Source organism: Arvicola amphibius, chromosome 8 (assembly GCF_903992535.2).
Source record: "Arvicola amphibius chromosome 8, mArvAmp1.2, whole genome shotgun sequence".
Lineage (NCBI taxonomy): Eukaryota > Metazoa > Chordata > Mammalia > Rodentia > Cricetidae > Arvicola > Arvicola amphibius.
The window spans coordinates 106,600,927-106,623,593 of NC_052054.1; the positions used below are offsets into that span (position 1 = coordinate 106,600,927).

Genomic DNA, 22,667 nt, shown 5'->3' on the forward strand with positions numbered 1-22,667 from the left:
AAGACACGCATCAAGAAGGCAAGAGAAAGACAACTTGTATGGGAATAAGATCACAAGATTTCAGTTTTGCTGTCCTTACTTACTTGATTTGGTTTGCGGATAAAAAAGCAACATATTGGTGCACAATAGAGAGTCAAGAGAAGAAGCTCACATTTCTGCAAAAGATGAAAGGTGATTCTCAATGGACGATCACTTAGGAAGAAAAGGTCTGCTTAAAAGCCAAGATTCAATGAAAGACTCCTAGACCTTGGACCTCTTTGAGACAAATGTGAAATGTGGCCACTCCCCTGGAGTATAAATTTTACAATGGGTCACATGACCCAAACACATCATGATTTACCTTGGGGTTCTGTTTCTTACCCTCTGTGAGACCATGTTCTTCTACCAACCAAAAAGAGAGACCTTCACCTTCACACTGACTCACCAGCTGCTCCTCAGGCAACATCTTCCTCTTCAGGACCTCAGATTCCTTATGAAATGCTTGATTTTCTTGGCACTTTGCCTGATCCTTTATCTTGCAGAAGACACAGCTCCATGGGCCCCTGAGAGATCAGAGATAAAATGAGCAAGGGCAGAGGCCGTGGACGAGCCTCCGTTCCTATGGCTGATAAAGACCTCTGTTCAAGAATGATTTCTACCTAGCATTCAACTTCACTGTTGGAGGACATCTCCATGTGGGTTTGATATGCAAATATAACTCCTACTATCATTAGTGAGTGCTGTGAACAAGGTGGTAACCCAAGATGGTCCCGTCAAAAAATTCAGTCTACAGTGAGGGCTGTGTGACTCTGGGCAGGCAGTCCTGGGTGCTATAAGAAAACTGGCTGAAGGAAGCCATGCAAAAAAGGCCAGTAAGCTACACTTCTCCATGGCTTCTGTATCAGGTACCTGCCATTAGTCCTCTGAATGGTGGATAACAAACTATTTGATAAAACTAAGTCTTTCCTTCCCAAATTAAACACCAACAAAATCCTTGACAAAGTCATCCCAAATTTCATTCATTTCAATGATCTGTCTTAAAAATACTGGCCTCTCCTTGTCCATTTACTGTTCTTTTTCAAAGTACCCATTACAAGATGCTCCTGAAGGGTGTTGGGAGCTGCATGTGGGCATTGTGAAAGAACTGATTCCTTCTGTGCTTTGGTATCGTGTCTACCAGTAGAAGTGGTTTCCAATAATCCTCTGAGATGGTGCCCTGGAACTAGTGAGTGGTCTTATGAATCCTCCTGTCACCAGAGGGCAATGTTCTTTCAGAGGATTTCCAGGAGAGATCAGTCCCTGGGTCACAGTAGTTTCATCCACACTATTGATACCACCAGTTTAATCCCTTGTCAACCTCTTGGAATCTCACATTCTATCTCTGCCCAGAGATATAGATACAGCAAAGGCATGCTCCAGTGAGGGTGGGGGTGGGGGTGCCGACACACAGAATTTCCAGTTCTCATGTAACCCAGAGTCAATTAGTTTGATAGAATGCTGGGGTGGATTTCTATAGGCTTGATAGCCCAGCTTTATCAATGTTGTTATTCCATAGTTGGGAAAATGAATGCATGGTTAAAGCCAACAACCACTGAATGATGCTGGCACCCCGGTGGAGCACATAGGTGACAAGGAGTGCCACTTCTTTCAGGTAGTTGCTTTTCATTAATCTTTCCATAATTATTTCCTTTAATGTTCTGCTATGAGTTCTGTAAAAACAGTTCTAGATACTTTTGGATCTTAAGACTGGGGTCTTGCTCCCATTCTATCAAGACATATTCACCTGGAGACAGCAACCCAACAGGATGTATGTGTGTTGCGGGGGGCGGAGGGGAGGGGGAAGAAGTGTGTCCTGAGGAGGAAGAGCCAGGGGTGGGGGCAGGGCTGTCTTACTAACCTCTTGTCTTCCACAGGTGGGATGTGGCATTTTTCATGATAGAATTTCCCACAACTATCACAAGGGTACAAGTTCCGTCCTCCTCTGCACACCGTACACTGTCATGAATTTTTCAGATACAAGAAGAAATGTTGCAAATCATCAAGAGCTGTGTGACCCCAGAATGCTGAAACATGTGGCCTTTGCCTAAACCAAGGAGGCCCAGAAATCTTTACTCCAAAGTAGATATTTCAAATACTTTTTTATGTGTGTGTTCCTGAGTATATATACACGCACCACATTTGTGAAGTTGCCTGCAGAGGCCACAAGTGAGAATTATACCCCCTGGCCTTACATTTTCAGGTGGTTGTCAGCTGCCCCGTGGATGCTGGGAAACCTGGGTCGTCTGGTGCTGTGGGACAATGGGTTGTACCCTGTCACTTGTATTTTAAATAAATGCTGATTGGCCAGTAGCCAGGCAGGAAGTATAGGTGGGGTGACCAGGCAGGAAGCAGAGGCAGGGCAATGAGAATTCTGGATAGAGAGAAGTTTCTGTATGCAATTGTCATCCAGACACAGAGGAAGCAAGACGTGCCTGCCACGTCGAAAAAGGTACCAGCCACGTGGCTAACACAGACAAGAGTAATGGGCTAATATCAGATGTAAAAAGTTAATATGAAACCTGAGCTAATAGGCCAATAAGTTTATGATTAGTGTAGACCTCTGTATGTTTCTTTGGGACTGAACGACTGTGGGACCAGGCGGGACAGATACCTCAGATAACACTCTGGGAGAGCAGTAGTGCTCTTAACTCTTTGTATGTCTCACCAACCCCTCTCCTCAAAATATTAAGGACTAGTATTGAACAGAGATTTACAGAATGGAATTCTGATATGAAATAAAGCTCAGGGAATTGCTGGGATATGTCAGACTAGAAAAATTTACACTGTAGAAAACAGTGACCCTGACACGGAAATAACAGAAACACCATTGCTATATCAACGGCAACAAAAAAGATGAATTAGAGATAACAACAAATTTATCATCCAGAAACATCTAACTCCAAAATACAATGTCTTAATCTGGATTAATTAATTAATTAATTTCGTCATTGTCATTATTGGGGGGAGGAGCTCATGTGGCAAGGGCAAGCTTGGGTTCTGATTTTGTTGCCTCGAGTTTCCAAAGTGACATTTCTAACATTCAAGGAATTTGATCGGGAAAACTACCTAGGGTTGTTGAGCAGGTTCTACTATTGGGAAGCGTGTGTTCCTCGGGTTCTGCCCTGTGCCCTCGACTCATTTGCCTCAATATTCACAGTTCCTCCCATGACCACTCTTTCTCTAGTCTTTCAGGTCTGTATTCTGGTCTTGTTTTGGGCCTCCAGCACTCACTCTGTGCTTCGCTAGGGAAACCTTTATTGTTCTGTAACACTGTCCCTGTTCCCCTGTTACAATGAGCCTCCAACCTCCCATCATGTGAACCCTGACTCATCCCCGCCCCTCACTGTCTGAGACACCCAGCCATACTCCAGGCATGCTCATTCTAAATTTTAAATCTCACCTCATGTGTAGGACCTGATGCTATTGGGGTGCAGAATTCCTCACCCATGACATCACCGGCAAGGGAAAATATCCAACAAGTTAGAGCCGAAAATAAAATTATAATTTGTGGTTTCTCTCTTTACCCAGGCATTTATTATGGCACAAGATTCAAACATGAATCTGGTCAATGGGATCTCTTTTTACCTTGAATGGCCCCCGAGGGACATGTTTGGAGGCATCAGCCTCCATCAGGAACCCGAGGCAGGGAATCTTGCAACAGTCTCTGCTTTTTATAATAGCAGGTGAGGCTATGTTTGCTGAACACTGTTTTCAGGTTGCTGGGTCAAGATTTCTGTGTCATTTACTAAAAACACTGCAAGTGAGTCCTGAGAAGGAGCAGGACACAGGCAAATCTACATAGTCGTCCATCGTCTAGAAGCCTGGATGGACCCTGAGGTTTATCCTTTTTAATGTGGGTGTAGAACCCAGGCTCAGGCCTAGGTGATCAATGACTATTAAGGTACATCCCCATAAACAGCCAGCCCCCTTTTAGTGGTGCTCCGTCCATGATGCTAGGGTTTGAACCCCAGTGAACCTAGAGTGTGAAAGACAAGCACTCCACTAATAGGTAAACACTTTCCCATCGAGCCATGCCCTTGCCTCTTTGGGTTTTTTGTTTTTATTTTCATTTTATGTGCATGGATGCTTTGCTTTCATGCATATCTATGTGCCACTTGTGAGCTTGGGGCCCACAGAGGACAAAAGAAGAAGTCAGATTCACTGGAATCAGAATGACAATTGGTTGCACACTGCCAAGTGGATGCTAGGTTTTGAACCCAGATTGACGAAAGGGCAGCAAGTACTCTTAGCCACTGACCCTTTCTCCAACTTCTCCTTTTTAAACAAGAAATTTGTTGTCTTATTTAATAGTAATCATTAATATGTTACAGACTAAAAACACTCATGGAATTAAAAGCTATTCCAGACTTGAAGGTGTAGTCCAATGGTAGAATGTTCAACCTAGCATGAATAAGGTCCTAGGTTTGACCTTGAACTTTGAGGGAGGAAAACGTAACAAGTGTCTATCAACATCAATTTCAATTCACTGAGTCTGGGCTGGAGCCAAGCACTGGATGCAAAAACATTCTGAGGGGTTCTAATGCACAGTCATCAGGTGAGATCTTTGCTTTCATGCAGTGGTCCATGGACCAGAAGCCTCAGCATCTGCCTCAGTCATCCAATGAGCTATCCAGACTCCAGAGATGAGAGCTCGATGCCTTGTCTCCAGCAAAGGAACAAAAGAAGTGTGGGTGGGACTAAATATGGTGCCTTCAGAGGTCAGAAGAAGTCCTGGGACTGGTGTTACAGATGGATATAAGCTACCGTGTGAGTGCTGGGAATAAACTTGGGTCTTTCGGGAAAGCAGCTAGTTCTCTCTACCACTGAGACATATTTCCAGCCCTCAGATTTTTTTTTAAAAAAACTACATATTATTTATGTATATAGACACTGATGTGACATTCAAAGGGAAAATTTTGGGAACCTGTTTTCTCTTTCCATCATGGTTTCTGGGGATTCAACTCAGGTCATCAGGTTGGGCAGCAAGTACCTTTAGTTCCTGGGTCATATTGCCAGTCCATTGTTTTACTATTTTTAAAGATTGTTCCCACCTCAGTCTCAATGTTTTAATGTTTAATGGAGCACTGGCCTTTTATATCGTATAATATTTTAAAATATCAATCACAACAATACCATATTGTAAAATCCATTTTTACCATAATCAGTGTATTTAACAACTGTAATGTGACAGAGATCACTACTAACAATTTGTAGATGATGGCCTCAGACATCATGGAAGGAGATCTTGGAATAATTACCTCTCTCTTTTTCTTTGGTGGGTCTGGTACATACTTGTTCTGAAAGACAGAGATGTTGATGATAGGGTAAATCTTTGGTTTTACTTTGTATTTCTAACTGCTGTCTAGTTATTCTGTCTGAATGTTCTATTGCTAAATATCACCAATAAAGGAAAATATCTAACAAGTCAGAGCCAAAGTGAATAAAATTATAACTTTTAATTTCTCTCTTCATCCAGACATTGACTATGACACAAGAACACACAATGTTCATATTCTAGGCTGCAAACATGAATCTGGTACATAGAATCTCTTTTATAGGTACCTAGAATGGACCCCTGAGGGACATGTTTCGAGGCATCTATTCCAACAGGGCCCTGGGGCAGGGAATCTTGCAACAATCTTTCCTTCTTATAATAGCAGGCTTAGAAGCCTGGATGGACCCTGATGTTTATCTTTTTTAATGTGGGCGTAGAATCAAAACCTACACAGTCACTGCACTATTAAGGCACATCCCCATACACACCCAGCCCTCTCTAAGTGCTGCTCCCTCCATGGTGCTGGAGTTTGAATGCAGGGGACCTGAAGTGTGATAGATAAGCAACTAGGTAAACACTTCACCCAGCCATGCACTTGTCCCTTTGATTTTTTGTTTTTACTTTAATTTTATGCGTATGGATGTTTTGCTTTCATGTATGTCTGCATCTTGCTTGTGAGCTTGGAGCCCACAGAGGACAGAAGGTGTCAGATTTGCTGGAATTAGAATTACTGATGGTTGCAAGCCACCAAGTGGACGCTAGGTTTTGAAAGCAGGTCCTTGGAAGGAGTTAGTGTTCTTAACCATTGAGCCTTTCTCCAACCTCCTCTTTTTTAAACAAGAATTTTTTCTTTTATTTAACAGTAATCATCAACATGTGATTGATGTTAAGAGCAGCTAGTTTTCTTAACCACTGAGGCATATTTTCAGGATTTAGGTCTTTAAAAATTGCATTTTATATATGTAAGTGTATAGACACTCATGTGACAATGAGGTTGAGAGCAAAGGACATATTTAGGGAGCCCGTTTTCTCTTTCCATCATATGACTCCTGGGGATTTAACTCAGGTTATCAGGTTTAGTTACTGAGTCATATTGCCAGTCCATTGTTTTATTGTTTTAAAAATTGTTCCCACCTCAATCTCAAATGTTTTAATATTAAATGGAGCACTGGCCTTTTATATTATATAATATTTTAAAATATTAAGCACAACAATACCATATTATAAAATCCACTTTTACTATAATCAGTGAATTTAACAACTCTAATGTGACAGAGATCACAACTACCAATTTGTAGATGATGGCCTCAGACATCATGGAATAATTATCTTTTCCTTTTTTTTTGTGGGTTCGGCAGAAATGCTTTCTGAAAGATAGAGATGTTAATGATGGGGTAAGTCTTTGCTTTTATTTTGTATTTCTAACTGCTATCTAGTTATTCTGTCTGGATGCACCATTGTTAAATACAAGTTGTCATGGAAATTACTCCTCATGTGCCCTAACACTGAGTCAAGGAGATGTTAAACCCCTTTTTCTGGCCTGGTGATTTTCACAGTGAGCTCAGACAAGAGATGCTGCTTTATCACCCACAGCTTCCAGACACATGGAGGGCTGGTTTCTCATGCCCTTCTTTCCCCATGCAGAAAGCCCCACCCCTACACTTTTTCAGAACTGTCCTCTGTGACCCAGCTCAGGGAAGACTGTTCCATGACACGGCTTTTAGTCCTAAACCCAGAAATAGCCATCCCACCCCTTAGCCACAGCATCATTTCCTGCAAACACCTCTCCCCACAGAAGTAACTGCAGGTAGGGTACGAAGGTGCAGCCTTGCCCTGGCCAGGGGCTCACACCTGTACTCTCCATGGCTTCAGATGCAGTTCAGTCGATATTTGATGAGCAAACTTTTTTGTTTTATTGTGAGGATGACACAGGGAGAGGCCATCTGAGATACGTGCCAGAAAGATCTGTGTACCCTACGTCAAAAGAAACAGGTTCTACTGCTAAGGGAACCTCTTGGTTTTCCCAGTTCAGGGGGTTGACATAAATGAAGAGTAAAGAACTTATTTCAAAATGCAGTTTCAAATTATTTCTCCTTTATTTACTCTTATTTTTGGGTAGAGTTGAGATTATTTATTTTATTTTGATTAAAATTATTATTTTGGGTTAGAGTTGAGGTTGGTCTCACTCTGTAACCTGTTCTGGCATTTACTACAATGTCTAAGCCATCCTTGAGCTTGGAACAATCTCCCTGCCTCAGTCTCCCAAGTGCTGGGATTACAGGTGTGGCAACCACACTCAGCTGTTCAAGAACAAGTGTGAGACGATGACCTGGGAGGAGCACTGCTGGAACACTCTGTAATGCAGGCATCCACACAGGTGCATTCTTTTTAGATGTGTAATTATATATTGTTTTCATCACGGGAACTTCAAGTTTAAATCATAAATTTAATTTAAATTATAGCCATACTACCAAATTTTATGTAACTAGATAATGGTACAGGTCGCAGTCTTTTCATCCAAAGGATGCAAGTTAATGCATTTAAGAGGATTAAGCTGTAATGCAAGCTAGGCAAGGTAATGCCCGAGTGCATGCTAGCAACAACCCATGCCATGGAACCTGGCTAAGAAGAATCATAACAATATTGTTGACACTGCCATTCTGCCAACATCTGGTGCCAGGGAATTCTGACAGAGAAATCCTTGGTGGAAGCAACCATTCCCACCGAAAGAGCTTCTAAACTGCTGTTTTACAGTTTACATAGAAGCTTTTAATCCACCATCTTTTCCCGGAACCATGGAAGCTATCTGCCGCAGAATACCTCTATCAATACTTTCAGGGTGTATCCATCACAACGTATGCTTTTCTTCCAGTTCTTGGATCTTTCACGGTTTCCTCTGATTTCAAACTCCCTGGGCGTGAACCACTCCTATTGTCACTCCGTATACTCTTCACATGGATGCCTGCAAGACCAAGACCAGCTGAGCAGCCAGCTACAAAAACACCTGCTCTTGCCCATCCTCTCCTGGATCTGGGCTGAGGTTTAGTCTCAGGATGATGTGCATTTCCTTCTCAGTCATCAGGGGCCACACACCCATCCCGATAGGAAAGAAAGGGAATGACTACCGCTGACATTATCCTTTATGAATTCATCTATTTTATGTGTATTGTTGCTTGTCTGTAAGTGTGTCAGTGCACGTCATCTGTGCTGACTGCCCACAGAAGCCAGAAAATGGCCCTGAATCGCCTGGAACTGTAGTGATAGATGGTTGTGAGCCAAGTGTGGCTGCTAAGAATTGAATCTGCATCCTCTGGAAGAGCAGCCAGTGTGCTTAACCACGAAACCATTTCTGCAGCCTTTGACATTACTTTTAAAAGCATTCTACTGTAATATTAAAAGATTTTTTTTTTTTTAAAAAAAAGGAAATTCCCTAAAACATGACTAGGGTTCTTTTCCCTCCTTTTGCTGTGACCCAGTGTAGGGCCAACTTGCATTTCAGAAAGGTGAGGGAGGACAGAAAATTCCCTGCTGGGTTCTTGTGCACCCAGCCATGAGGAAGCTGTAACCACAGCTACTTCTATAACATCACTCTTCCAACTCATGACAGTTGGTTATTTCTCATATTTTAGATTTATGACTAGTTGATGTTAAAAGTTATTTTGGAAATGTTATCTACAGGGACCAGTACATGTAGGCAGTAGAATCACAAGGGAAAACACCTATTTGTTGCCGACAAAAGAACTATATTGGGGCTAAGGAAACGGTTCAGTGGTGAAGAATATTAGCATCCAGATGAACCTGTCTCCACCCTGTAAGGATATGAAGGAGTCCGTCTAACCCCGTGTCACCACTGTGTGCAGGCAGGCAGCATCCTTTCTCTCTAAAAGGTGAAACTCTCCCTACTTCTCTCTCTCCTTCCTCTTCCCCCCTGCATCCCTCTCTTTCTTTATCTCTCTGTCATTACCCCTTTCTCTCTTCCCTCCCCCATTCCCTTTATCTCAATAAAAGACCTCACTTAAGCTCTGCCTGCCTTTGTCTCTTGCCCATCGTGAGGCCTCTGGCTTTCACCCGCCAAGGTCCCTCTCACACAGAATAGTTCTATTTGGTGCCGCCAGACATAACAGGCTCTCCTGGAAGTTTCTCCTGAGGACTGGCAGTTTTAGAACTGCCAGAACCCTGTAATTTTAAAGCCCATCATTTTTCCAACTAAGGATTGCTGGAATTCTACATCCAACAGCAGGAGAATTGGCAGTAACAGTAGGACTCTTCCCTCCCCTACCTGTTGCCATGTTTCTATGACTGAGGATTCATCTTGGCCATGGTTTCTTGTCTTCTGGGTTTGTTTGAAAGACCCAGTACTGGGCACCCATAGTCTCGGACTCAGAGCCCTGATTTTGTGCTCTGTGGACCATGAAATCAGCCTGTACCTTTCAGATCAGATCCTCCCTTAAACCCTGGGACCCTGGAGATTACAGGCTTAGGATCTTCCCTACCTCACTCATGGAAACTGCACCCCGTTCAGATATCAAACCATATAGCTGCTTATTGGCAGTCTACACTAATCCACCAGTAATCCATAGTAGGAGGCACAGCCTCTGTTCCTTTTCCCTTTTCTCTTTGCTTGTTTGTCTGCTTCTTGTTCCCGATATACGATCTAGCCATGCTAAAACTCTGTCTTCTGCCCGTTGCAGCAGCCTCCTGCCACCTCCCACCATAGCTAAGCCTGTCTCAGGGTAGGATCTTCTCTCTGCTTGGAAACACTCTGTCTCACTAGGCATCTCATGATCTTGTTCAAAATGTCTTGCTCTTCTGTTTGTCCTGTCTCTGCCACTGCCACTGCATCCTTCAGCCTGGGATGGTAAGTTCCTCTTTCCCGTCTGGCTGCACTTCTGCTCTGTTTCCCTTCTCTGTGCTCCAGTTCATGATGTGCCTTCTGCTTCCACCTGCACGGCAAATACCCAGCCACCCTACACACAGGGGGCTGTCCTGAGACCAACAGCGTCCTCTTGTTTTTGTTTCCTGTCTGTGTCATATGTATAAAGAATGCGCAAATGATGTGGTCACATGAATGTGATTCTGAATTCCTACATCCCTTATGTGTGTCTTACGGAGTGCATATGGCTTTAAATCTATAAGGTACCTTACGACATGTGGGCAGGGGCCACCTTGGCTGGGATACGTAAGATGACCTAACTGCCATCTTTGCTAAGGATGACCATGTGACCCTTTTGTTTAAGGTTAAAAGAGATATGTTACCACCATCTTGACGAAGGGCAAGAAGGACAGGTGAGGTGACCCGGTCACCATCTTTACTAAGGTTGCTCTTTGTGTCTTCTCACCCTTTACTCAAGTTTTTGTTTCTACTTCCTCTTATACCGACTCTGTTGAGTGTGGTGTATTTGTGCAGCGGTGTGTTTTGTGGCAGGGCCCACCAGAGCAACCATTTCGCACAGGAACCCCACCTACCTGCGTCACCTGCAATGAATCCGCTTCTTTTCTTGGCTCCAAAGCCCTGCACATGTCTGTCTACTCTCTCTCTTTACATGCCCTGTCCTCTTGTTGCAACATGCGAGTCAGAGACGTAGAAGCCAGCTTCCAATTGCTCAGTCTTCTTGTGACTTTTGATTTAACTTTATGCATGAATATAAGCTAGCTTTAACTCTGTATGTGTGTGTATGCAACTTAAATTCAACTGCGTGTATGTGTACACGTGCTTATTGTTAAAAATGCTGTAAACAGTTCTAATGATCTTTCTTCATTGTACTTCTTTCTAGAATAAGAAAACAAGTCTAGAATATTTTAAATCAGTATGCACTTTTAGAAACGATAAAAACTTATGGCTAGATCGGTTACAACATACTGTATATGTGATTCAACTCTGTTTTAAAATATATTTTATATTCTGATAAAAATTTAAGGTTAGAAAGATCTATTTCAGATTAACAAACGCTAACTTAGAGATTTACACTACCCAGCCCTTCCTGTAAGCTGTTCTTTACTGTCGTCAATTTTTAATGTTAAGTTTTTATTGAAAAAGGAAATTTTTCTTTACCCTTTGTCCTTCTCAAGCATAAAACTGACCTGCTAAGATAAAACCAGTTACAGGGAAGATGGAGGACTCTGGGTAAAACATTTCTTTGCAATGTCTCAGCTTGGATCCAGCTCTCCAGGCAGAGCCTGTGCTAGTGTGATTGTAATCATAACTCAGATACACCCAACAGACAGCCCTCAGATGCTCAGAGATCTGGAGAGCACGGCATTTAAAAGGTTTATTTAAAAGGTTTACTTTGTAATAGAGAGATGGGTGAGCTCCTGGCATCACCCCTTATTTCTCCAAAGAAGATGGATGGGTACAGAAGAACCTCCAACTTGCTTCACAAGGGGCAGCACTAGCCACTGATCAAAGCTGCTTTTCACCTCAGCTGCTGTTAAGACCCTCTTCAGACTGTGGACAATGGGACACTGGAATCGACTGCCTCATGTTGCTAGACAAGAGGTAGGCTGATCTTCCTACACGTTTCTAAAGCACAGAATCTTCTGAAGACTGGCAGGTCTAGACCCTACTAGCAGAAGAGTGATGTTGCCCTTAGTAACCATGGAGGATCCTGGAGAGTGACGGTCTAGGGAGCCAATCAAATAAGTCTCTGCCATCTTTAATCATTGTTATCCTTCTCAAGTTCTTTGCTGCAGTTTGACAACTGGTAGCTTTGCCAGCTTAACAGCAGGAATGAAGGCTGCAACGGCTTTCTCAGTTCTCTGTGTAAAATTCAGCACACCGGCCTCACCGCATCTCTCTGTCTGTCTCTCCTTTTCTTTCTATATCTGTCTCTCTTTCCCTTTCTCTCTTCCCTCCCCCATTTCCTTTATCTCAATAAAACTTAAGCTCTGCCTGCATGGCATATCTGTCTCTTGCCTGCCATGAAGCCTCTGGCTGTCACCTGCCAAAATCCCTCCCACGCAGAATCATTACAAAGGGCACTGGTGCTCCTGCAGAAGACCCAGGTTCAGTTCTCAGAACCCACATGGGGCTCACATCCATGACTCCAGATCTGATGTCCTCTTCTGGTCTCCATGGCCACCAGGCTCATTCAGTGCACAGACACATGCAGCCCAACACTCATAGTCAGAAAGTAAAAGTAAATCTTAAAGAACTATGCTGTGGAAAGGAAGGCCAACCATGATAGAGGACCAGTGGCACTGTACACTAACAACTACAATTTCCACACTATTTTATGTCTATTATCTTTTCATCATAGCAATGTGGTGAGAGACATTTGTTGTCACTTCAGGGAGCCTGATGCAGATGACAGAGAAACTGACTTGAGGTTGAGGTATGGTTTGAAAGTCTCTCCCCAGAGGTCAAGGTGGAATGGGAGGTGGCACTAGATCATGGAGGGTGCTGCCTTGGGGAGGGATTAAGACAGTTCTCATGGGACCCCAGTCACTGTCTGGCTTCCTGTCTTATGGTGAGATCTCTTCCTCCTCCATGTCATACCCCTGCCATAATGCCACCTGCCCTCAGTCCCTCTCCAAAGGCCAACATATGAGGGTGCCTGATCTTGGCCTTTTAGCCTCTAAATCTGTAAATTAAACAGAGCAGCCTGACTGAATATTTCAGTAGAACAAAGAACACTGGACTAATACACCAAGAGAGCTGAGGGTAGAGTGTATCCAAATTCCAATCCAAATCCTCTGTGTGTGTGTGTGTGTGTGTGTGTGTGTGTGTGTGTTTAACTTAGCTTAAAGTCTGACAGAGGTTACAGCTAATGGACCCACAAAGGTTGATGCTAACTTTCTCAGACACATACATTTCCCACCCAGGTGTGTTAGGGCTTACTCTGGTCTGAGATGCTAAACAGGCACCTTATCGCCCTTTTCACAGGGGGAAGGGAGGTGACCTGATAGTCCAGGGACAAATGATATTTAAACTCGCAAGACTACAGCTTAGGGTATAGCTCAGTGAGAGAGCGTTTGCCTCACAGGGTTTAATCCCAATTGTACAAGAAAAAGAAAAAGAAAAAAAAATCAGCAATGCCCTTATTGCTGTTCCTCTCTTGGGTTTGGTGCAGAAAAGAACGGACACAGCCGTCCTGAGACTCTCCAAAGAAACGCCACCACGCAGAGTCGGACTTTGGCCGTAGTCTGCGAATGTGACTTTGGACAGAGCTTCTGTCATTGCCAGAAAAACAAAGTAACTCTCCATGCCGAGACCGTTTACACACAGCTCACTTCCCACAGGAGACCCATTTTCCTCGTGAGTATCTAGATTTGGTGTGCGCTATGCAGATAGGTACCTGCATAACTCCATGTTCTTAGAAGCCCTGGTCTTGGGCTCGGGCAGCCCCCTGGAAGAAAGCCTTTCACACTTTCATTGCTGGGGTGGTTGATTGCACCCTGTGTGTCCCCATTAGGAGAACAATGTCAAGTGTTTCTGGCTCCTCTGGACTTGGCCTCTCACGCCCTCTTCTCATTTGTAACTTGACCTCAGATCCTCACTTCAGTAAGGGGTGTGACATTGCCAATATCCCGAGTCCTGCAAACTGACTCTGGGATGAGACACCCCCAAACCAGGTGCCCACCCCTTATATAGTGCTATTGTCCAGGTAAAGAGCACAGAAGATTTGAAACTCACCTTTCTTAAATTTTTCCTTGTACAGAGTCCCCTTAGCAGTACCACAGATCACCGGAAGCTCAGGACGCCTAAAATCCACATTGTTTTGTCTGGGATCTCTCAGTCCTGCAGGGACATATTTTGCTTTATTCTAGAACTATGAACGCCCTTCCCTCTACCCACTTTGGTATCTTGTTTCTACAACTAATTCCCATGAATTAGTTACACTTGAAGGTATTTCTTTTATGAATGATTAGGTTCTTACAGATAACAACCTGCTCTGCTCCCAACCTCTGAACTGCATAGTGTCTGAAATCTTGTGTGTTGGAATCCCAGCTCTCAAACTTGTTGGTCACCGCAGCCACTGTACAGTGACTTTCCTACGAATATTTTGAATAGATAGTTCTCATTATGCAATGACTTTGGAGTTCCGCAGATGGGAATAAAATGACTCAGATTTTGTTCTGCTGCTGGAGGCATCTCCGGTAGAGGGGATGGAGGGGACACCAATGAGGTGATGCCATCACCCTCCTTTCTTCTGACTTGCTGTCTTTCTCCTTTCCTGAGCTTGCCTGAGGCCTCTGGCAGTTTCTCTAGAAGATTCTGCAACTCTAGAGGAGCCCTGCATACCACTCGAAGGGTGTTTGTTTAGACACAGAAAGCCGTGAGGATGTTTATATTTAAACAACATGGTGTTGATATGGCTATCTGATATGTCAGCTAAAACATGGCTGACACTGTGTGTGGTGGGAAGGGTGGGGATAATCAGTTAGCACATTGATTTAGCTGATACCAGATATCTGGAGACCCCAAAGTAAATAGTGATGTCATGTTTTAGATAATCACTTCTAGTAGAGAGCCGCTTTTGTGTGGCCTTGAGACCACCTTTACCAGCTTGCCTGCCTGTATGTGTCTATCTGCAGGCTTGTGTGCCTACCTCCACTCAGCCTGCCTATGTCCCAGCACATGTCAGGTGCCTGCTGGTGATGCTTGTGTCTGGCAGTCTGTGTGTATGTCTCATTTGTGTGGGATCATTGAACCAGATATTGAAGGCCTTAAGATGAACTTCTGTATTAGTGGCTTCTGCCTTTCTAGCCAGTTAAAGTTTCCATCAAAAACACTGTGGGGCTGGGATGGGGTGGGAGGAGCACCCCAAAGCTGCTTCTGAGCAGTCTCTTAAAACAACACTGGCCCTGGCAGGGCACTCAGCTTAATTCACCTGAAACTGGATGCCACATTTTCTTTTTGAAAATGTGCATTGGCATTTTGCCTACATGTACATCTGTGCGAGGGTGTCAGATATTGGGGTTACAGGCAGTAATGAATCGCCATGTGACTGCTGGGAATTAAACCCAGGTCGCCTGGAAGAGCAGTTAGTGCTTTTAAATGCTGAGCCGTCTCTCCAGCCCCTCCTAGTCTCATCTTTACAGATATAGTTAAGAAATGACAAACGACAGGCTAAAGGCACACAGGAGTTGAGGAATTAGAACACAGGTCTTGTTTACCATCAAGATCTGTGTTTCCATGGCTTTCTATATTCCAAGGAAAAGTTATGCTAAATATCATGTGGGTCACATACTTTATCTCTTACCTCAAGAATGTTCAGTACATGAAGACACATGCGGCCCTAGGTCCCTCCCAAATCAACTAACTAGTCAGAGGAATGGGAGTTACCAGCAATATGTCTCGTTCTGTTGAAACTGACCAATGCTGACAATGATCTTATAACTTGGTACTGATTTCAACAGCCAATCAAGAAAGCCAGCTCTTCACTCACTGCAGAGAATACACAGTAAGAGCTTAGCTACTTCATCAACGTTTGTTGTGGCACTTCTGACAAGCTGTGGACCCCACCCTAGGTGCCCACCAGCAGAGGAATGGGTAAAGAAACTGACTTACGTACACAGTGGAATTTCTCTCAGCCATGAAAAGAAAATCAAAATTATTGCCGTTTGCAGGAAAACGGATACAACTGGAGATCATCACGGTAAGCACACTTAGTGAGGCTCAGGAAGACAAAGGTGTGTTTGCTCTTATTTGGTGGCTCTTAAGTTTTTGTGCAGAGACACAAAACTATATGTACAGATGATAAGATTGTAGGAGCAAATTTGTCTGGGAGACAAAGGGGGACCAACAAGAAGGGGGAGTGGAGGGCCATGGGTCCTGGTGGAATTTGCTCAAAAAATGCTTATTTACTTGCATGGAAATTGTCTATGAGACCCGGTATAATATAGTATAAAATGAAAAAGAATTATTTAATTCCAGGCATGATTGCATATGCCTTTAATCCCAGTACCTGGAAAGCAGAGGTAGGTGGATCTCCATGAGTTCAAGATAAGACTGGTTTACATAGCGTCTTCCAGGCCAGCCAGGACTGCATAGTGAGTGAGATCCTGCCTCAAAAACATTTTAAAAGATTATTATTCATTGAAAGTTGATAAACCACATTTTTCTTTACCTCTTATTCTGCCTCTTCGTGAAGAACTGTTGATACGTCTCCGCATGTAAGCTGAGAAAACATCACACAAGTCACTTATTGATAACATCACATTGAAAGCAACACTTTACAGAAATACTGTTTAAAGCTAACTTTCCAGAATCCTGTTTAGTACTTTCTGAAAAATAAAGATAAAATCCAGACCAGAAGTCAGGAGCATTTCCGGTAAAGGCCTGGACAGTAAACATCCAAGGTTTTGTGGTCACTGGTTTGCTTTGTGATTCCTTAGCTTTTCTTTTTTCTTTTCTTTTTTTTTTAAGTTTTTTCGAGACAGGGTTTCTCTGCAGGTTTAGAGCCTGTCCTGGAGCTAGCCCTTGTAGACCAGGCTGGTTTCGAACTCACAGAGATCCGCCTGCCTCTGCCTCCCGAGTGCTGGGATTAAAGGCATGCGCCACCACCACCCGGCTGATTCCTTAGCTTTTCATTCATATGAGGAAGCATCCACAGACTACATGTAAATAAAAGGGCAAATTTCTAATAAAACTTTATTAATAAATAACTGACAAGTCAGATTTTTTTCCCTCTTGGCTCTATGTTGCTGACTTCTGATCTAGATTTAATTATAAAGGTAGCAATCATCAGGGTTTATGTGTTGACTAGATGTGACACACACACAAAAAGAACAAGTCACTTCATAAGCATGATTAAGACAATAATGGCCAAATCAGTTTGAATGATAAAGTTGGGGGTATAGAAGACTGTTCCTTCTCAGTCTGTGCCCACAGTTGGCATCACAAGGATATTCTTTAGGAAGTGCAGACCCTGAAATAAAACCTCCTCCATATATACATATATACAGTCATAAGTACTTCTTCCTTTGAGCAGGGCATGTCTAGATTGGGTTGCACAGGAATCTTGCCTTAGTGAGATGTAAGGAATTTTTGAGATAAATAATACTTCATTTTCTGGGTCTTGGTTATAACAGTTACCCAGATATTTAAAAAAGCCCAACCCTATTGGGATATAAATGGCCCATGAAACACCTATTGATTGATTGCTACAAGGTTTCACTATGTAGCCCAGGTTGGCTTCAAACTTGCAATCCTCCTGCCTCTGCCACTGTCTCCTCAGTCCTGAGATCTGCAGGTGTGAGCCACTGGCCCAGCCCAGGAGGCATGTATCCATGAGTAACATCTCAAGAGCTGGAGTGTTATGCCTCACATTGCCCTTAGTGAGCTAACTGAGATACCATGGAGAGTCAAGGAATGAGAGCTTCCTAGCCTTGCATACAAGAAGAATCACCTTGGTTTTTAGCCAGGCTTCAAGAAGCAGGTAAAACAGGAAGAAATGGACATGTCAAGGACATAGGTAAAGCTTTCTCACCACCTCTTGTTTGTCCCCCAGTACAAATTGCTCTTAATTGAGCAATGTCCAAGAATGTGAAAGGACCAAGTTTGGTGATAGCTGTGTGGTAGGGGTGATAGGTTACCTGCCTTGGGAGTGGTGCTCAGTGTGAGACACTGTCATTCATGATGCTGAAGTCCTAGATATGCCCACGGTAAACTCTCCACTCCTCCTTCCCTCCACCCCATGGTCCCATAGGAAGCCACCTGTGCTCTGTCTGCTCTTTCCACATGACCAAACTGGAGCCCAGCCTTGACTGTAGCCTCAGTGTGTTCCACAACAGACCCCCTGAGCTGTGTGGGTTCTGCTCACAGTTCCTCTCTGTTTAGACCTTCTTGGACTTGTGATCTAGTCCTCTATTTCTACCAAAAGTAACTGAAGCCAAAGAAACAAACATGTGCTTTACTCTCTCCCAGATCACATGTGTTAAGGAGCTGGTGGTCCGGCTCAGGCTTCCTGCTGGTACAGTGCAGATGGGAGGTAAAATGCCCTGAAGAAGTAGGACTCAACTAGTCTTGGCTCTTCTAGTAATTCTTTAAAAAAACTTTAAAATATTTACTTTAAAAAATGAGTTTTTTTAATCTTTATTTTATGTGCATTGATATTTTGCCTGCATGTGTGTCTTTGTGAAGGTGTCAGATACCCTGGAGGAAGAGTTACAGGCAGCTGAAAGCTGCCATTTGGGTGCTGAGAATTGAACCCAGGTCCTCTGGAAGAACAGAGAACTCATAACTGCTGAGCCATCTGTCTAGCCCAGCTTTTCTAGTCTTAATGGCCACCTAATATTAATAAAACTGTACATGGACCATTTAACATAATAATGTAGCCACAACCACCATATGCTATTTTATAGTATTTTGTTAATAATGCTATCATCTTAAGAGAGAGAGAGATTGTCAGGTGTGATCTTGGGCTTTCTCAGAGTATCATCAGGTGTCGGGATGACTGTGAACAGTGTACCAGGACCCCAAATCCTGGGTCAGGGCTCTTGTCTAAGCATGCTGCACAGCACACAGAAGGGGACAGGGGGTGTGATCCTGCCAGTGTCAACCTTCCCTACTCCAGTCTTCCTGAGAGAGGCTACATTTCTTTTTCAGTCCCCTTTTTATTGTTGCTGTTTATTTATTTGCAGAGATAGGGTCTCACTTTACACCCTATGCTTGGGTGGGGCTCAGTATGTAGCCCAGGAGAAAGAGTACATTTTCCTGAACATAGTTGTCACACATTTCCTTCAAGTCAAGCCAAAGTTTTGGCATGACCAACACATGATTCCTGTCTCTGGATACGGCAGGGAAGGTAAGCCTATCAGACTCATTCCCATGTTGTGTACAGATGAAGGTTATGGCTAAAGGTAGTCAGGTGTATCTGGTGACTGGGCTGAGAATAGGTAAGGGAATTTTTGCAGAAGCATGACTCGTGTAGCCTAGAAGGAACTCTGGAAAAGGGAACTTGATGGGTGTATTTGGGAGATACACTGCTCACGGTGACAGCACTAGGCTGTTGATCTTTTAGAAGAACATTTGATGTCCTAATTACAAAGCAAGTCAGTCACTATCAACCTTGGGCATTGCTTTTGCTGAACTAAGTGGAAATTTATGGTGATACACATACCTGCATATGCACATATAGACATATAGTGAGATAGCAGGTTGCATGGAGGAAGAGGGGGAAAGGAAATCAAAAGAGAGGCAGGAAGGAGGGAGAAAAGGAGAGAAAATGAACAGTTAGTTTAGAACAATGATTCAGTAATTTGTCATATTTGGACCAAAGACTAGTTAAGGGGAGACTGTGGTCTCAGTGGGGGGCAGACTCCTCTTTCTGTGCTCAATTCACCTCTTCACAGCCGTTTTCTGTGGCTGAAATTGAAGCTTGAGCAGTCGCAGAACCATTGCAAATGGCACAGGAGACTTTCAATGTAGAGAACCGATGTGATGGGGCAGAAGCGAGGGTCTGAGGAGCTGACTTGGGCAGCTGTACAGTCTCACAATGGACGACAGCAGGACTGGCTGTTCCACCTCGGCTTCCAGCCTGTTACCCAGCCATGGTAGATGCTCCACAGATGGAGAGGTAGCTATCCACAGGGCTTACTAAGATGTGTGGAGAGTTATAGATTGTGAAGCCACCCAAAGAGCTGGGGTGACCTTGATAACAGCCAATCTAACATGCTACTTAACTTACAGATGAGTTCAACTGAGACATAAGGGAAGAAGAGATGACTGGCTCAGGTCTGTGCAGTGACCTCATGGAGTCGATCCCAAGGAGGGGCAGCTGTACCATTTGTCACTCACAGGTGTTCATTCTGTTTTGCCTTACAACTAATTCTGCCATCAAAAGTTCAGCAGAGGTGTTAATGACCCTGTCTAATCACAGATGCATTAAATCACTTGTTAGTGGGGCTGTCTTCTTTTGTCCCTTTCCCCAATATACTTTGGGAACTGACTAAATTGGGTATGTTTCTCAACAGTTACCATGGCTACAATGAGCAGTTAGAGAAGTAGATTTGTTATTGGAAGTATATAATAAAAAATGAAAATTTAGTATTGAAAATGTTTTGTTTTTAACCTTTTTTCCAGATTGTGGGCATTGGTATTTTGATGTTCCGAGTTACGCATTTTCCAATTTTGTCTCTCTTTTTCCCTGAGAAAATAGTAAACAAAAACAAAATCAGATACTTCTAAAAGGTTGCAATTTAAAAGCAGAATAAAAATGATAAAATATAATACTTTGAAAAAAATGAAATTGTCATTTTAAAAGACATTCATTTTATCTTACTAAAGGTACAGTAAATAATAATATCATTTAACATATAATGATTTTATTTGTAACAAGAAGATAATAAAATTCCATTTGTGCTTACTTATTTTTCGACCATGCTTTCCCGAGGTAGAGTTGTTCTCAGCATATGTGGTATCTACAAAGCAAAGGCAGTGGTCAGAGAACTGTAAACTCTGATAAAAGTCACAAGCATTACAACAATTTGTATCATTGCTTGGGAAGTCTGGTGTGTGTGTATGTGTGTGTGTGTGTGTGTGTGTGTGCGTGCATGCATGTGTGTGTGTGTGTAAGAGAGAGAGAGAGAGAGAAGAGAAAGAGAGACACTGTGTATACATACTCATATGTGTATGTGTGTAGAGACCTGAGGCCTGTATCCAGTGCTTTCCTCTGTTGCTTTTCATGTAATTTATTTTCTAAGTCAAGGTCTCTCAGCTGAACTTGGAGCCTGCAACTGCATCGACTATGGTGAACAGCCCCAAGGACTTGCTGTGCCTGCTTCTCCATCACTGGGATCACAGCTGGGTGCCATCATTCTAAGCTTTTAACCTTGGTCTCGGGATCCGAATCACAGGACCTGGTTCTTGATATGACCTGCTCATAGCCAAGTGAAGCAGGGAGTGGGAATAGATTTTGGGTTCCTAATACCCTGGAGCTGGATGATTGTCATCTCACTTTCTGTGGATGAGCCAGTCTGATGTTCTCCTTGAACTATGGTCACATTCCACAGTGTCTGTTATTTCTAAGCCACCTCCATTCTAAGACCCTAGGGCAGGCTTGTTGATCATGTTAGATGCTTGCAACTTTTCATTCTTGATTCCTAGCCTCTCAGCACACCCTTTAGGAAACATGTGCCACAAACACGTGTCATTTCTAGTTCTGCTTCTAACTGTGACTTGTAAAGAATTTTCATTTCGCCCCCTCCAAAGACCTCACCCCAACATTAGTGGCTCTCTACATGTCTATGTCACATTTCTCTTTTGTTATCCTCAGGGGATATCAGTCACTCCTAGATGATTGTGAGGAACTCTGATTTACCGATGTAATCCATAATAGTGATAAAAAACAATGCTGGCCCAGATGATGTGCTTGACTTTGGAAGTGCTGAATTTGTGGTTGGAAGTTCACGAGAACCGTTCAAGGAAAGAAGTCAGTGCCTTGGCCAGAATGCCCAGGCAATGAGTTCAGAAATCATACCTTGTATTTAAAGACAGCTAGGTTGTGGCTGGTGACTTAAGCCCCAGGGGTGGATGAAATGTCTGAGTGATGCTTATTGTCATCTGGGTGAGCTGTGGGGGCTACTCTGGTGCCTCAGAAATTTACTCTGAAACTCTGGGGCAACTGCAAGCCACACCTTTGTCCCCAGATGGCTTTGTGTCACTTCCATCTTGCCTTCCTCGTTGCTTATTTCTCTCCTCTTTGCTGTGGACACCACCCCACCCCACACCTGTCTCACAGCGTGCTCTCTAGCTTGTATGGCCCACATTTCTCATGCTGCTCTCTATCATTTCCTGTGCGTATCTTATTCTGTCTGCTTCTCTATGCTCATAATTCTGGATCTTTTATTGTCGAGGTGGCCTTGTTTCTACTTCCATCTCTGCCTTGTTAGGGTTACTACTGCTGTGATGAAACACCATAACTAAAGGGAACTTGGAGACAAATGGGTCATTTGCCTTACACTTGCACACCACTGTTCATCATGGAAGGAAGTCAAGACAGAAGTCAAACAGGGAACCTGCAGCAAGAGAACGAATATGCAGAAGCCGTGGAGGAGCGCTGTTTACTATCCTGCTTCTCATGGATTGCTTAGCCTGGTTTCCTAATGAACCCAGGACCACCATCCCAGGGATGGCACCACCCACAATGGCCAGGGTCATCACCCTTCAATCACTAATTAAAAATAAATGCCCTAAAGGCTTGCCTATAGCCAGAACACAAGGAGACATTTTTTTAAAAAATTAAGGTTCATTCTTCTTAGATAACTTTAACTTGTGTCAAGTTAACAACAATGTTTCCAGCACAATTGATACAGTTGACCTCTTCTCATCTTGACACACAAACACATCGTGATTAAGATATAATCTTTCCTTTTTCATTCATCTACAAGATAGTACATTTAAACATAACTTTAAAAGTTCAGTTCTTTCCAA

General features: G+C 43.3%; 1 protein-coding gene across 1 annotated transcript in view; it reads right to left on the bottom strand.

Annotated features, from left to right (window-relative positions):
- The window catches only part of LOC119821948 (nuclear autoantigen Sp-100-like), a 72,528-nt gene that overhangs the window by 15,996 nt on the left and 33,865 nt on the right, over nt 1-22,667 (bottom strand). Inside the window, 10 exon segments of the mRNA XM_038341035.1 lie at nt 84-155; nt 425-542; nt 1,877-1,974; nt 5,277-5,315; nt 8,114-8,217; nt 8,220-8,255; nt 13,926-14,030; nt 16,363-16,413; nt 20,308-20,382; nt 20,603-20,656. Of these exon segments, the coding sequence (XP_038196963.1) occupies nt 84-155; nt 425-542; nt 1,877-1,974; nt 5,277-5,315; nt 8,114-8,217; nt 8,220-8,255; nt 13,926-14,030; nt 16,363-16,413; nt 20,308-20,382; nt 20,603-20,656 (752 nt within the window).